The sequence below is a fragment of the Oryctolagus cuniculus genome, chromosome 5, assembly GCF_964237555.1.
Source record: "Oryctolagus cuniculus chromosome 5, mOryCun1.1, whole genome shotgun sequence".
Classification (NCBI taxonomy): Eukaryota; Metazoa; Chordata; class Mammalia; order Lagomorpha; family Leporidae; genus Oryctolagus; species Oryctolagus cuniculus.
The window spans coordinates 10285915-10302955 of record NC_091436.1 but is presented as its reverse complement, the minus strand read 5'-3'; the positions used below and the strand labels follow the sequence as shown (position 1 = coordinate 10302955).

At 49.7% G+C, this 17041-nt stretch overlaps 1 protein-coding gene across 1 annotated transcript in view; it reads right to left on the bottom strand.

Moving 5' to 3' along the window:
* TMEM242 (transmembrane protein 242) overlaps window positions 1–1193 on the bottom strand; it is a 35969-nt gene extending 34776 nt beyond the window's left edge. Inside the window, exons 1-2 of the mRNA XM_002714955.5 lie at window positions 1044–1193; window positions 497–597 (exon numbers count right to left, since the gene is read on the bottom strand). Coding sequence (XP_002715001.2) covers window positions 497–597; window positions 1044–1131 — 189 coding nt within the window. The 5' untranslated portion in view covers window positions 1132–1193. The remainder of the gene's footprint in view (window positions 1–496; window positions 598–1043) is intronic.
* Between the last annotated feature and the right edge of the window lie 15848 nt (window positions 1194–17041).

Sequence of the window (17041 nt, the reverse complement as noted above, 5' to 3'; positions counted from 1 at the left end):
ATCTTTTTCAAAGTGTAAGAAAACACAAAAAAGGAGTACATGTTTTAGATGGAAACAAGGCCTGTCAACGCGTGTGCTTCTGGAGTCCGTGAGCTACAGATTCAGGTTCACGTAATAAGGCAGCTTCTGGAAAGATGCATGCATCTTTTACCTTTTTTTTTTTTTAATTTATTTATTTGAAAGGCAGAGTTACACAGAGAGAGCAAGATCTCCCACCCATTGGCCGTGGCTCTCTCTCTAAATGTCAGCGAAGTCGGGAGCCAGGAGCCTCCTCCAGGCCTCCCACTCGGGTGCAGGAGCCCAAGCACTTGGGTTTCTTCCGCTGCCTTCCCAGGCCATCGGCGGCTTTAACTGCTTTGCCACAGCACCGTCTCCCAAGTTTACTTCGTAATGCAAGATATAAGGTCACCCACATTTTCTTTATGCAAAAAAAAAAAAAAAAAAAGCTATTTATTGTAAACCACACAAATGCTATGAGCGGGTTTGTGCCACAAACCTTATTGAACCATTCAGGGCTTTTCTTTTTAGCCAACGATAACGTCGTAACAAATCCAGCTAACATTCCCACTGCAGCAACGGTGCCGAGGAAAATTCCACCTGCCAGGCGTTTGGGGAGGGGAGAGTTAAAAAAAAAAAAAACGTTAAAAAGATGCACACAAGTCTCAGGTACTAATAGAATCTCATTCAAAGTCACTCTAGAAATTCGAGACGTCACGGCCCCATGTTATTGGAGAGGAGAACGCTGCGACACCTTCGTGACCTGTGGCTCCTGCGGTCACTCGGGGGCGTCGCTCTCCAGTGCGGACGAGGGACGCAGGTTCCCGTCCCCTCTCCCCCAGGACCGCGGAGCCACGTTTCTCCCGGGGAGGAGAAGAGAAACGGCAGCAGCCACAAAAGGCAGGGCGAGGGACAAATCGCTGAGGGGATAGGGGAATACGGCCCTCAGGGGAGACGAGCTCGCGGGAGACCCGAGGCCACGCGACCCGGCCGCCGCCCGCAGAGCGCGATCACCCCTCCACCCGGAAGCCCGCACCGCGGTTCACCTTTCACCACGAAAAGCCGGTCGTCCGCAGGTCCCGGGGCCTCCAGCCGAGCCCTGGCCGGCGCAGCCCCAGCGCCCGCGGTGTCCATGTTTTAAGTCCCCCACCACCGAGTCCGCTCCCAACCGGGCCCGGGTGGAAGCGAGAGCGAGGCGGAGGAGAAAGGTTCCGCGGCCGCGCGTCCCTGTGCAACTTGAAGACGGGTCCGGAGTCCGGCCGGGGTCCCCAAATCTTCCCGCTCGCGCTGCGGCGGGGCCGGGGGTGGGGGTGGGGGGGCAGAAGGTATGTAGGGGCTGCAGGCGGCGTCCTCGCCGCCTATCGCAGGGTTTCAATAATTACTTGCCTGGTTTGAAAGAATGCAGAACCCTGACTCCAGGAGGCACCGGGGGTCGCTGATGGCCCCAGGTTCCCAGCCCCAGCTGGTTGGAGGATGCTGGAACCAAAGCAGGCCCTGGTCTCTTCTCTGCCGTCCTCCTGGAAATTCGCTAGCGGTCCTCCCTGGGGAGAGCGGACCTTCTGGGAAGCCTGGGCAGCCCGGCCAGCGTGGGGTGCCAGCCCCGGGGCGGGGGCGCTAAGGTCTTGCACGGGGACAGGCCTGGCTTCTGAGGGGCCTAAGACCCGGGCGTCCGAAGACAATGCGGCGCTCTGCCTGTCTTTCTCTGCCCCCAACACTCTGGGGCAGGAGTTTCCTGAGGAGGGGTGGGGACCCACATTCATTTTTATATTTCTCAGCTTCCAGCGAGTTGTCTGTCGTGCGTCATAAATGCATGTTGGATGAATGAGTAAACGAATGTATTCCTTTTAAATGCAGGTAATAGCTGAAATCTGGGGCCAGCCATTGTTGGTGCAGTGCGCGAAGCGCTGCCTCGGTGGCTGGCATCCCCTAGGAGCGCTGGCTGGCATCCCAGCTGCTCTGCTCCCCAGCCAGCTCCCTGCTGGTGCACCTGGGAAAGCAGCTGAGGATGCCAAGTGCTTGGGCCCCTGCACCCATGTGGGAGACCCAGAGGCTTCCTCCTGGCTCAGTCCCAGCCATTAGGATCATTTGGGGAGTGAACCAGCGGATGGAAGATCTCTTTTTCTGTCTCTCCCTCTCTCTGTCACTCTGCCTTTCGAATAAATAAAGTTTAATAATGATGATAGTAACTTAAAACCTGAGTACAGGCCCTAAACTACATCTTAGCTTTGTCACCTTGGGGTTACTTGGTTTCTCCAGATCTCAAACTCCTCAACTGTAAAATAAAGGAAGGCTTGCGGCACCGGCACACCGGGTTCTAGTTCCCTTCGGGGCGCCGGATTCTGTCCCGGTTGCCCTTCTTCCAGGCCAGCTCTCTGCTGTGGCCAGGGAGTGCAGTAGAGGATGGCCCAAGTGCTTGGGCCCTGCACCCCATGGGAGACCAGGAGAAGCACCTGGCTCCTGCCATCGGATCAGTGCTGTGTGCCGGCCGCAGCACGCCGGCCGCGGCAGCCATTGGAGGGTGAACCAACGGCAAAGGAAGACCTTTCTCTCTGTCTCTTTCTCTCACTTTCCACTCTGCCTGTCAAAAATAATAATAATAAAAAAAAAGGAAAGAGCTTCCTTGTCTTAGTCTGTTTTCTACTGCTAACACCAGCATAGACTGGATGTACTGTAAATGGAAACAGCTTATTCCACTCAGTTCTGGAGGCTGGGAAGTTCAAGGCTGAGGGGCTGAACCTGGTGAGGGCTTATGAACTGCATCACATGTGGAAGGCATTACAAGATGGGGGGCAGGGGAGAGGCCAGAGCTCATCAGAATTCATCACACCCCTGCTCCTGTAATAACAGCAGTAGTCTGCTCATGAGGGCAGAGTCCCCATGGCAGAAGTACCTCCCGATACTATCACTGTGGAAATTCAATGTCAAGTTTTTGAAGTGCACCATAGCACCACCTCATAGAGTTGCTGTGAGAATTATATGAAGCAATGTGCAATAGAGAAGTTAGCACAAAGCCTGGCACAAAGAAGTACTCCATAAATATTAGCTCTAATTATTGTCACCTTTGATTGCACTACTGTTTTAGTAGAATTCTTTGAGATTTTTAAAAATAACAGATGCCCAGGGGCCGGCACTGTGCCCACTGCCTGTGGTGCCGGCATCCCATATGGGTGCCGATGTGAGTCCTGACTGCTCCACTTCTGATCCAGCTCCATGTTAATGTGCCTGGGAAAGCAATAGAAGATGGCCCAGGTACTCGGGCCTCTGCATCTACGTGGGAGACTCGGAAGAAGCTCCTGGCTCCTGGTTTTGGAACAGCCCAGCTCCGGCCATTGCTGCCATTTGGGAAATGAACCAGCAGATGGAAGACACCTCTCTCCCTCTCCCTCTCCCGCTCTCGCTCTCTCAAGGAAATAAATAAATCTTTAAAGAATAAAATAGATGCCCAGGACCTCCCCTGGAGATTAAGGCTCTGAGGTGGAGGGCAGGGAATGGTTTAAAAGCTCCGTGAGGGTAAGGATTATGAGTCGGGACTGAGAGCCTCTGTTCAGTTCTCATTTCTTCGTGGATGCGCTCCTGCGGAAGCGTTTGACCCTTGGACCCCTCAGTGCCTGAAAGGGCCCTTTGCACTGGTAATACTGAGCTAGCTTGTTGAAGTTCCAAAGACCAAGCCTTACTGCTTCCCCTTATACATAATGCTGACCACGGCTGCTAGGATTTGTCGAGTGCACGCTGGATGTCTGGAATCACGCTAAGTGCTTCAAATATGTTACCTCATTTAATGCTATCCACGAGCTCCGAAAGACTAACTTGCTCAAGCTCACACAGCTGTCAAGTGGCGGAGCCAAGACTGAAAAGCAAGTCCTTCCTTAGCCACAGTGCCCGTGTCCCCAAGCCTGCAGGTGATCCCTGGAAGGGCTTGGTGAACACAGATAGCCGGGCCACATTCCCAGCATTCTGCATTGTGGGGGGGGGAGGGTGGCGCTGAGAACTCGTGTGTCTAACAAGTGCCCAGGTGACATGGACGCCATGGGCTCCACTTGGAGACCGTCTTCTCTGCACCTGACTCCTACAGCCTGCACCTCTTCCAGTCCGCACCAGGCACTGCCACTCTAGGACATCGGTTCTCCCAGTCTGCTCAGAGGGATACAGGGCAAGCCTTGCCCTCTGTGCTTGGCGGTCTCTCCCCTGGAGGCACAGAACAGCTTGAGGATGACGTCACTGTTTACTGTAGGGAGCAGAAGCAGAGACTCTGCATCCAATGCAGGCGAGTTGCAGAGTCCTGACTACAGAACTGTGAGAGTGACGACGACTCCTGTGGGACCCCCGTCTGCTTTCATTCTGCAGGGTGTGGCTCGCGGACCTCTACCTTCTTTCTCACGCCCCTCTCTTCTGCCTGAAAGCTCCTTTCCCAATATACACAGGGCTGAAAGGTGATGAAAGCAAACCAGTGGTTGCTCTTGAGCCAGGGGGAGCAGCTGGCATTGTGGTGATGCCTGCTGGATACACACCACAGCATGGAGTGACTGACTGGATACGCACCACAGGGCAGACTGACTGAAAGCCCCTGGGACAAGGCACGTCTGTGGGAGAACTAGAACCTTCCTCATGAGCCCCAGGTGCCTGCGGTATGGCTTGCTCTGTGCTGGGGACCAGGAGATGGTGTTTCAAGAGCCCTACATGGGGGCCAGCATTGTGGCACAGCAGGTGAAGCTGCCACAAGCAACGCAGGCATCCCATGTGAAAGCCAGCTGGAGTCCCCGCTGTGCCACTTCCCATCTAGCTCCCTGCTAATGTGCCTGGAAAGGCAGCAGAAAATGGCCCTAGTGCTTGGGCCCCTGTACCCATCCAGGAGACCTGGATGGGGTTCTTGGCTCCTGGCTTTGGTCTGATGCAACCCTGGCCATTTATGATCATTTGGGGAGCAAACCAGCAGATGGAAGATCTGTGTGTGTGTGTGTGTGTGTGTGTCTCACCCTCTCTGTAACTTTGCCTTTTCAAATAAATAAAACAAATCTTAGGAAAAAAATAAAGGAGCCCTAGATGCCTGAAAACACAGGACAGATGGTCCAGGGTCCTGAGATTGGCACCGTATTTCAGGTGTCTCAAGTTAGAATGCTGACAGAAAGCTTTTTTTTTTTTTTTTAAGACAACGTTACCTAAGGCGTCTTATTTCCACAAGGCACACTTTCGGTACTTCAAGTACCGCCAGATTAACAGGTGAGCTTCAGGAATTCTAAAGTCACATGCACGCTTGTTCCTGCAGGAAGGCAGGCTGCACACCCCTGGCAGGCTTCCTGCACGCATTCGGAGCAGAGCGAGCAGGACAGAGCCTTTCCAAGGGTGGCGACTGGAGATTAGAAAGCTGCAGAGCTTCCAGGCTCCACACAAAGCTGGCAGGACTGTCATTTCACTGCGAGCTTAATACGCTTTCAGGAAAATGGAATAGAAATGTCTTGTTGCAGAAACGAGACTGCTGGGAAGGCAAGTTTATCTGAGACAGACGCTGGTGCTATTTTGGTGTTTGTTGAAGTCAGCTGAAGCCCACGCCAGCCATGCCTCTGACCACATTTTTTTTTCCCCAAACTTCTCGGCCCCTGTAGGTTCTGTTTCAAATTTTGACAGCTAGCAACCTGTGAGCATTACAGTTCCCAGAATGTAAGGAGCCCTAGCTCTAGTCAGTTTCAAACACTGATGGGCTTTTCTTCCCTGTCAATTTTTAAAACATATCTTTGGCATTTCAATTTCTCCATGATTAGGGTATAAGATGCAATGATTTTTTAAAAAAGATTTATTTATTTATTTGAAAGTCAGAGTTACACAGAGAGAGGGAAAGGCAGAGAGAGAGAAAGAGAGGTCTTCCATCTAATGGTTCACTCTCCAGTTGGCTGCAATGGCCGGAGCTGTGCCGATCCAGAGTCAGGATCATCTCTGGGACTCCCACATGGATGCAGGGCCCAAGGACTTGGGCCAACTTTTACTGCTTTCCCAGGCCATAGCAGAGAGCTGGATCAGAAGTGGAGCAGCTGGGTCTCGAAGCAGTGCCCATATGGGATGCTGGCACTGCAGGTGGCGGCTGAACCCATCCGCCACAGTGCCGGCCCAGAGATGAGATGATTTTTAAAATCTGGTAAGGCTCGTATGTAAAAAGGAATTCAAGGATAAGTTTGTTTTGGTGCAGAAGATTTTGACATCTGTGTATACTTTTTTTCATCATAAGCATCTTTCATGGACTTCTTGAAGAGCTCTCATACATTGGTCAAATCATTCTCACTGCTGCTAGATACAAGATAATTGTCAAAAACAGAGTGCAGAGAGCTTTCAAAGCTATTGCCTAATTAAGTGCATGCATAGGAAAAAGATTTCCATTGAATTATTAAGAGAGGTTACTTTGCGGGAAGTGAGTTGTCTCTCTGTATTTCTTCTACTTTCTGCTTTACTAAGTAGAAGGCCTAGCAGAGCAATATTTTGACACGCTTCTAGCCTGTTTGAAAATGTTTTCTCAAGGAGAGCACCGTTGATACACATCCCCTATTTCAAAGGCAGCTTTTTCTGTTTAAATAGAAACGTTATGTAGGTTTCCGGAGTATCCCATCACACTCTCCAGCAGGGTGGCCACGACGCATTCTCGGAAAGCAAGGAAACAAGAACAAGAAGCCGGAGGTCAGGTGGAGGAACTCTGGGTTGGCCCGAGAGCCGCGGCACCTGCCTTCCCCGATTGCGGTTCGCAGGCCTCTGCTCCGGCTGCCTGGGCCATAACTGCCACGAAGAATGGTCAGTACAGCGCAATCTCAGCGCTAAGTGTGGTGACCATTCCTCTTGACGGAGCTGAAACTAGACTTTCAAAGCTTGAGTCGCATCGTTCCCTTCCACCAGCCCATTACTTATCTTTGAGAATCCTGCTCTGTAACGCTTCCAGGTTGAATAAGGTGTCTGTCTTTATCACAGTAAATCAAAGCTGCCTTTATAGATTTTTCTCTTTCAGTCTTTATTTTAGAGTGTATCTTTCCTATCTCCTTCTAGGTTTTCAGGTGAATTGCTGATGATAGACCAGAAAGCTTTAGAGAGCTGTTATATTTTATAATCCACTGGATGCTTTTTTTTTTTAAAGATTTTATTTTTATTTATTTGAAAGAAAGAGTTACAGAAAGAGGTAGACCAGAGAGAGAGGTCTTCCATTCCATTGGTTCACTCCCCAAATGACCACAACAGCCAGAGCTCAGCTGATCCGAAGCCAAGAGCTAGGAGTTTCTTCCGGGTCTCCCACGCAGGTGCAGGGACCCAAGGACTTGGGCCAGCTTCCACTGCTGTCCCAGGCCATAGCAGAGAGCTGGATCAGAAGTAGAGCAGCTGGGACTCAAACCGGTGCCCAAATGCGATGCTGGCACTGTGGCAGCTTTATCCGCTATGCCACAGCGCCGGCCCCTGGATGCTTTCTTACAAAAGAGTGGTGCAAACGCTTTTCTTTACGATGCTGTCCTCTTGTGACCATCAAACATGAGCACGTATGTTCAGCCATCTTGTAAACTGTCAAGTGTTCTGGCAATGTGAAGCATGAGTGTTTTTGGCCTATGAGCATCCCAGTGATAGAAACATCCTTTATCATTCCCCAAACAAAAATATTTTCCTCTCTGCATCATCACTTTGCCAGTCTATAAACACGTAAATATATGGCATGTTTCACTCTTATTTACTATTAAAACCTATGGTATCAACCTCTTGCATCATTAAGTGCTTAATCCATTTATGGTATGTTTTTCTTAATTATCATATTCTCTCTATGTATTAAAGAGTAGAAACTATAAAATCCTTTTTAAATTAGGCTCTGTCCTATGTATGAGGAAAGACTACCTAACCTAATAAAAACCTTTTTTGACTATGTTTAAGATAGTGTTTATTTTTCACTCACACACCACGTGTTGACTGAGTACCTAGTATGGTGGTAGGTACTGTTCTTACTCTGGGCGAGTAGAGAGGTACAGTCCTTTGCTCCCCAAAGCTTATGGCTCCATGACACTCAATTTTCTATGTGAGAATTTCATCAAAACAGCTTGCTGCTTCAACCTTTGTGGTTGATATTCTTTTGAACTCTGTATCTTCCACTTTCCACCTCAACAAGTAAAATAGGAGTTACCGAGTGCTTTGAGTCACTTCTCTGAATGCCAGCCAGCACTGTGCACATGGGTATCGAGGACCTAGAAGCCTCGTCTGCACCTGTCCCAGTCTGGACTGCCTGGTTTGGAACTCAGAGTGTGCATGCACAAAGGACCTGCTTTCTAGAAGTAGGCCCGGTAGGCCATGATGAGTAACTCAGGAGCGAGTAGGCTTGTCGGAGAGGACTGGGCACGTGCCTGGTGGCCATGGCAAGCGACACTTTCAGTTCAGGTGGTCTCATTGTGTGATGAAGCAGGATTGCTAGACTGCTAACCTGGCAGCATGGAACCCAGGGCAGGGCGAGCTCAGAACCTCCTGCAGGAAGGCTACGCTCACCAGGCGATGCCTCCATGAGCAGCAGAACGGAAGACTGGGGTCACTGGTGACGGCAAGACACAAAGCAGGGGAACCGGGCCGGATCCCGGGTATCAGACTTGGAGCACTGGGATAGAGCCCAGCAGGAGGAGATATGTTGAGCACACTGCCACTCTTGAGGAGCAACATCTGTGTGACCTATTCTCTGAACTCCAAAGGCACTCTGGAAGTGTGCACTTGAATGCTTCTTGAATCGCACAGTTCTTTCTGTACCTTCAGACCTGGAGGCCTTGGAATCTTTCTTTTTTTGAAGGTTTATTTATTTACTTGAAAGGCAGAATTACAAAGAGAGAGAGAGAGAGCTTCCATCCACTGGTTCACTCCCCAAACGGTCGCAGGGCCAGGCTTGAAGCCAAAAGCCTCTAATTCGATCCAGTTCTCCCACGGGGGTGGCAGGGGTTCAAGCACTTGAGCCGTCCTCCAGTGCTTTCCCAGGTGCATGAGCAGGGAGCTGGATCAGAAGTGGAGCAGCTGGACTCACCAGCACTGACATTTAATGTGAGCATCACAGGCAGCTTAATGTGCTGTGCCGCCACGCTGGCCCTGACCTTGGAATCTTTCTTAGGATTTTTTTTTTTGACTGAATACACTTGAGGTGTAAGATACTCCCCACCCCCAGACTGCAATGTTTTTAATTGGTTTCTAGCTTCTGAATGCCAAATTCTCATGTTTCCAAAGCCAGTACTTGCCTGTGGTGTCTTTCCAGAACCAGAAAAAGGTGCCCCTCGAGGGGCAGTTGCAGCCCAGCACTCGAGCGCATGGCCTGGTGCACAGAACACAGACAGGATTGCCGCCGCTCCCGCCCACATCGGGCAAATCCATGAGCTGCACAACTGCTGGCGGAGGCCCTGTTTCCTCCTGGAGATGGACCTAGCGCTTGCCCTGGCCTGAAGCAGCAGGCACCTCCCTGTGTGCCTTGGGAACTCAACACCAGAGCCCACTGGGCTCTATCCCAGTGCTCCAAGTCTGATATCCGGGATCCGGCCCGGTTCCCCTGCTTTGTGTCTTGCCGTCACCAGTGACCCCAGTCTTCCGTTCTGCTGCTCATGGAGGCATCGCCTGGTGAGCGTAGCCTTCCTGCAGGAGGTTCTGAGCTCGCCCTGCCCTGGGTTCCATGCTGCCAGGTTACCAGTCTAGGAATCCTGCTTCATCACACAATGAGACCACCTGAACTGAAAGTGTTGCTTGCCATGGCCACCAGGCACGTGCCCAGTCCTCTCGGACAAGCCTACTCGCTCCTGAGTTACTTATCATGGCTTACTGGGCCTACTTCTAGGAAGCAGCCCCCTCCCCACATGTGCACCCTGAATTTACATTATTTGGAAAAAGGCATCCATCAGCTTTGGACAGAGTTCCATGACTTGGGCTTACTGAGTGTTCCTTCCCGTGTGGCCAGAGCAGTGTCTGCAGTCATGACTTCGCATTGGGCAGTATCCTTACGTTTTAGTAACTTTTAAAAAAATATTTATTTATTTATTTGTAAGGCAGAGTTACAGAGGGTCAGAGGCAGAGAGAGAGAGAGAAATCTTCCTTTGGTTGGCTTGCATCCGAAATGGCCGCAACAACTGGAGCTGGGCTGATCTGAAGCCAGGAGCCAGGAGCTTCTTCCAGGTCTCCCATGCAGGTGCAGGGGCCCAAGGACTTGGGCCATCTTCTACTGCTTTCCCAGGCCATAGCAGGGAGCTGAATCGGAAGTGGAGCAGCCAGGACTCGAACCAGCGCCCACATGAGATGCCGGTGCTGCAAGTGGTGGCTTTACCCATTATACCACAGCGTCAGCCCCCTGAGTGATGCTTGACTGAGATAGGACTCCTTGATTTACTCTTGCTTATAATATTAATAACCTCTTAAAATGTGATTATACAGCCTGATAAAATATCTCACTCCACAGCAAATTACATGCCATCTAGAAAACAGTGTCTTATTTAGGTCAGCTGTGCAGGGCCCAATGCCCTTTTTAAAACATTCAAAGCATCTGATGGACTGGTTGCTGCGTGCACTATAAATAAATGCAACCTCAAATTCCAGAGATTGAAAATGAAGTGCTCGGGGATACATCCAAGCTACCCCCACTAATGCTGCCTCTTTCATGGTGATGGACAGGAAGGGCCTGGGCTAGTTCTCTGCAAGCTGTGGTCTGGCTCCTGGCCCTGGCAGGACAGGGAGGACACTGTCTCCCTGTCTCTTGGCATGTCTTCCTTTCTCTGCATGTGCACGGTGAGGGAAGGGTTAAAAAGCTCAGCACTCTTCCCAGTGGGTGTCTTGGTGCATAGGCCTCAGTGGGTGCTGGATGCTACCTGGGGGATAGGGGGTCAGGTTTGTTTGATTGGATAAGTTTGGCAAACAGAAGCCAACAGGTTTCCTTGCCTCAGGGCTTCTCAGGGTCTCCAAGAAGAGGGGCCATAAACAGGGGCTCTATAACTTATTTGATCATGGAGGCCCATGTGTAGGAGCGTCTCAGAGGCAGGAGCACCTCATGGGCCCTGTGACTTACAGTTCAGTTGGAGAAAATATGGAGCCAGCTGGTCATGGGTTCTTCCTGTGGTTCTGATGAAGTCAGGAAAAGACACCACTCCGGTTAGAGGATGGAGGACGAGGCCTCCTGCTCCTCTTGCTGCTCATGGGCAGATCTAAAGTTAATGATGTCTTCACTCTGCCATTCGTCCAAGCCGGAGGGGTGGACAGAATAGCAAAGACCACATTTCACGAAGGGTTGAAGCTCTCCCTCTATTATTTAAGCAAAAAAATAAGGTTGCCCTTTCCCATGTTAAATTTAGAGCTATTCTTCACATTTTAAGAGGAAAGAGAACTATTTGCTAAGCGGGAGGCAGGCGCGGGGAGCCAACATTGTCGTGAACAATCAACTTCATTCCAATCAATTAGAGAGAAAAATGCAGTCCCCAAAGCACATTCTGAATTGGTATAGTTGAGAAACCAAAATAGCCCGATGTACAGTGGAATTAGATTTCCTATTTCAAGCCCTGCTGTATATTTATCCTTATTTGGTTGCCTTTTGCAGAGTTGCGTGACTATGGGCGTGGGAGTGATCTTGGGTCATGAAGCTGATCATCTTGAGTCCGAGAAGAGTTTCACTTAAGTTTTCCTGACTACAGATTCAGCAGCAGGTTCCCCGGGACGCCTGATTTAGAGTACACTCCACCTTGTACACAAGTCCTCTGAAAACAACCGAGCAACCCAGCACGCTGTGGTTACAGCAGCGGTGGGCACTGGAGGAACTCAGTGACGTGTTGTATGCCAACCCCATGTTCAGTTTCTGAGAGAAATGACCCTAGAGAGCCCCATTTGCAGGGGTTTCTGTTTCCTGTCATATGACCCACTCACCCTGATCACAGCACACTGGATCAGGGTCACCATCAGACGCAGGGACAGTCATCTATAGGCCAGCAACCCCGCCCAACTGTGAGATCCACAGTTCCCCCCACCCCCTGAATCTGTGTCTACTGTTCTGTCTCCCTCATGCTCCCGCAGCTGTCCCCTTTCTCTGAATGCCACACCGTCACTAGAGCAATCTCTCATGGGGATGTCACTAACCCTGATGGTGTCTCTGTTAGAACTGGCAAAACACACCCCTCTCTGATGTAAAGCTAGTTAATGTTAGTCTATCACTGCACACGCTGTGTGGCAGCAGGTAGCTGGTGTGCCCGCACGCATGCCCACTCAGACGCTCTCTGAAAGCAAAGGCCTGCACAGTTCCATGAGCTGAGGGCTGGCTGTACTTCCTCATGTGATTTGCAGTTAGCTGGGACCCCCTAACCCTGCCCCCAGGCCCCTGTGTATTCCACTCCAGGAGGAATAGATAGCCTCCTTCAGGCCCTGGATCTCCCCATATGCCTGTCTCCATTGCCATGGGTCACAACAGAAATGTGTCACACAGAACCCTGGGGAATACTGTGCTCTTCTTGAAGTGGCCCTCTGTCATGGCCCCTCCTTTCACAACTTTTTCAATATGGCTGGTTGTGTTACCGGAAAACTGCAGGGTCCTTGTCTTCGCGCAAGAAAAAAATTCAGGCGTGAAACAGAGAGTAAGTGGAAAGCAAATAGCAAGGTTTATTAGGGTAGGGACGTCCGTAATAACAGATGGGCACCTCTCCAGACAGACCCTGAGAGAGAGTGCCCAGTACTCAGACTGGGGGAGAGCAGGGTTACATGGCTGAGTGGCGAGAGTTCACCTGGCCGGGCCAGGCAGGCGGCTCAGCAGAGAGGCGGAGGGCTGAGTGCACAGTCTGGTAGAGGCCAGGGGTTTTTAAGGGGATGGGTCTTGCCTCCCCACCTCTTCTCCTCTTGGAACAAAGGACTTCTTGGATGTAAACAGAAAAATTCATATCTGAGTTTTCCCCCTGAAGTTATCAGACAGGGGAAGCCTGGCTGGCGCCCCCTCGGTTAGAGGAAGAACGGGCAGGACCCCTTGGAAGGCCGGGATCTGGGCAGGATATTTGAAATGCAGATGCTGGGCTGCATCTGGAAGATTATCAGGCAGAAGGGGTGGGGACTCCCACCTGGCAGGTCATCAGGTAGAAGGGGCAGGGCAGGATGCAGATACTGGAAGGTTATCAGGATGACTTTGAGATGCATATGCTGGACCTAGACGTCTCCTTAGACCTTTGTCACACACACATAAGCTCATGTCTGACTTCCTACCTAACAGTTGCATTTGAAGCTGGTTGAGCACCTGTGCCCAAAGAGTGATTCACGTTTCACCTGGAAAGAGACATCTGAGGCCACAACACAGGTCTTTAACTTTGGTCATGGCCATTTCAATATATCTATAGATAACTTGGACCTAGATCTAGAATGTCTATTACATTTTACAGAAGGCACAAAACAAGCAGGTTTTATATTTAATAAATGAGAGACATGTCTCAAAATTACCTAGCTAGACTAGAACAAAAGTCAGAGACAAGCAAAGTGAGCTTTAACAAGGATACCTCAAATTTTCGGAAAATACACAGGTGCAGAAAGGGAGAGGTTTGGCCTAGAGCACACCCAGTGACAAGGACGTGGACAATTTCGTTGGCAATACTGTTGAAACTGTGTAGGCAACTGTGCACCTGCTTGGAAGAGGTCTCTTCTGCTCTGGTGCGGCTTCTCAAGCACTAACTCTGGGGCAGCAGCGTCAGGGATCCTGGCAGGTGTCAGGGAGAGTGGCCGGGAAGGTGGGAAGCTTAGTATGTTATCTAAGAAGCAACAGTCATGGGGAACAAATATATTTAGGCTGGAGGAGAGAAGAAATAGTGGGTAGGATTTCCCAAGAGGCATACGAAGAAGTTGCATTGGGTATATTTTGTCTCTATAAATAAGAATCTTTTAAAGATTTGGAGTGTCCCCACAATGGAATTAGGTACCTTGAATTATATTGCTTCCTCTCTCAAGTACTTCCGGAGAAAAGTTGGGTTAACATCTCTCGGGGGTAATGGAGAAGAGATTCCCTGTATGAGTCAGCTTTTTGTTACTATGACTAAAATGTCTGAAAGGACTACTTAGGAATGAAGAAGTTTACTTTGACCCATGGTTTGGGTGGTTCAGTCTCAGCTGACCCTGCTGGCCTGCGGTTTGATGAGGCAATGGGTGGTGGGGCACGGGTGGAGGATCACATGGCGAGCCAGGGAGCAGAGAGACCCAGAGCACTTTGTTTTCATAATCAAGCCTCTCCTGGGAACTACCTCCCAAGGACATGGACCCAGTGACCTACAGACCTCCCACTAGGCCTACAGCCCAAACACCATCAGCGGACCACACCCCTCCCCCTAACCCATCAATGATTAATAAAGCTATTAACCGCTAACGTAAGACTTTGGGGTTTAAAAGTCTGAATGGGTTGGGGAGCCAAATCTGTCAATTGAACTACAGCACTCCTGCTCTGAGTGACAGGAGCTCTTCCAAGATGGTTTAGGCGACACAACGTGGGCCAGCTCGGCGTTGCTGTCTCTGGAACTTGGTTTTGTCTGCAGATCTCTCTCTCAGGCTCACGAATCTGAGCTCCAGTTTTAATCGGTGTCAGGAAAATCAGGGTTGGAGAAGCAGGATGGGTGGCAGGGGCCCAGGTACTTGAGGTGTCATCTGCCGCCTCCACAGTTGCATTAGCAGGGAGCTGGATCGGAAGCCTGCACTGGAACCGGCACTTTGACGTGGGATGCGAGTGTCCCGACCAGCAGCCTACACTGCTGTGCCACACAGCTTCCCCACCAAGACATTTTTGAAGAAGCATCAGGAGGGAAGCTGCCTTACCCGGTTACGACGCGTGGTAAGTTACAAAGCACAGTTACTGCCCGGGGATAGGAAAATGGCACCGCGGCACAGAATAGCAAGCTCCAAAATGAACTGAAGTGTGCTTAATGACTTAGTGAGCACCTGGGATGCTCCAATCAGTGGAGGAAGTTCAGAAATGATTCTGGGACAACTGGACAATTATCTGGGGAGGGGGGTTTGATTTCTACCTCAACTTACAATGAAACCATAAAAAGTAATGTAAACCAATTTAAGTACATAAAAATCCTAAAACAGTTCACTCAGTCCTACCTTCTGTTCTCTTTTGTCTGCTTTCCCCCACTGTTGGGAGTGGCCATGTGACCAGTTCTGGCTAACTGGACATAAGCAGGAGCCAGTGGGTATTGTGTCCTCCGCCTCTCTTGCTTCCTGGAACACAGACTGATGGCTAGTGCTGCTGCAGCCATTTAACGACCATAAGGTGACAAGCAGGAGAAGGCCCACAGAAGGCAAGGGTGCGAGCGTGCACACTGAACTGTCTGTCTCAGTTCCAGCAGATCCCTCTTTGTGCAATGTTTGCTACGCAAGACAGCAAGTCCACTTGATTTAAGACTCAGTTGGGTTTTCTGTTACCTGACATTAAAATCCTAACTGATTCTGAGCTTACGGCAAAACATCATCATGCAGTAAAAGACAAATGAATGCAAAATGATATCCCGATTAATATAAAGATCTCCACAAAAGAAAAGAAGGCAGCAGAGGGGTGGGCACTGTGGCCCAGCAGGTAAAGCCTCCACTGGCAATACTGCATCCGTGTTGGGGTGCCTCGTTCAAGTACCAGCAATTTGGCCTTCCAGCCAGCTTCCTGGTTACACATCCGGGGAGGCAGTAGGAGATGGCTCAAGTGCTTGGGCCCCTACCACCCACCTGGGAGACCCAGTGGAGGGCCTAGTTCCTGGCTTCAGCCTGGCCCAACCCCTGCTATTGCCAGCATCTGGGGAGTGAACCAGGGGATGGAAGATGTCTCTGTCTCTCTCTGTTGCTTTACTTTCTACCTTTCAAGTAGACAAAAAAAAAGACAAAGATACTCAAATTTAATTTTTAAGTTCTTTATGTATTTATTTTAATACAAAGAGAACAGATTTAATGTAGTTCATAGATACAATCCCTTTTTTAAAAATATTTATTTATTTGTTGTATTTTTAAAATATTTATTTATTTGTTTGTTACAGAGAGAGAGAGAGAGAGAGAGAGGTCTCTCAACCATTGGTTCACTCCTCAAATGACTGCAATGGCCAGAGCTGAGCAGATCCAAAGCCAGGAGCCAGGGGCTTCTTCCCAGTCTCCCACAAGGATGCAGGGGCCCAAGGACTTGGGCCATCTTCCACTGTTTTCCCAGGCCATTAGCAGGGAGCTGGATCGGAAGTGGAGCAGCTGGGTCTCGAACCGGTGCCAATATGGTGTGCTGGCACCACAGGTGGAAGCTTTGCCACAGCGCCGACGCCCAGAGATGCAATTCTAAGTCTGTAATGATACTTCCTTTCCTCCCTCCCACTCTCCTCCCCTCCTTCCAATTTTAAAAGGGCAAAGAACATGAGCAAAGAGATAAAAATAAGAAATTCAAGCATGTAAGTTCATGAAAATTTTCAGCTTCACTGATAATCATAAAACTATAAATTAAAATAGTAGCCTAACGATTTGTCACCTACAAAAATCAGCAAACATTGGAACAACTACAATCTTATCTTCTGCAGAGCAATTTGGCAAAGTGTATCAGAAGTTTTGGAATCGCCCTCTGGGAGTCTGCTCAGAGAACTTGTTCATGAGGGGCGAGGTTTTGCCACAATGGTGCCTCCAACAGTGCTGCTGGTAATTGCAAAGTGATGAAAAATGGTAAAAAATGCAGCAATAGAGTTTTGGCTAGATAAATTACAGATTGCTCCACATATGAAAACTGTATCCATTAACTTGCTCTAGCAGGAGTCTATTTTCATTATTAAGTGAACAGCAGGTTGAAACACCTCAGTGAAGATGAAATCTTTCTGTTTTTGTTAAGATGTGTGTGTCTGTGTGTATATGTGTGCCTCTACTTATGTGTGTCTGTGTGTATTTGTGTCTGTGCCTCTATGTGTGTATCTCTGTATGTGTGCCTCTATGTGTGTCTGTGTGTGTAGATGTGTGTGCCTCTACATATGTATGCCTGTGTGTATTTGTGTGTCTGTGCCTCTATGTATTTCTGTATGCGTGCCTCTATGTGTGTGTGTCTGTGTGTGTAGATGTGTGTGCCTCTATG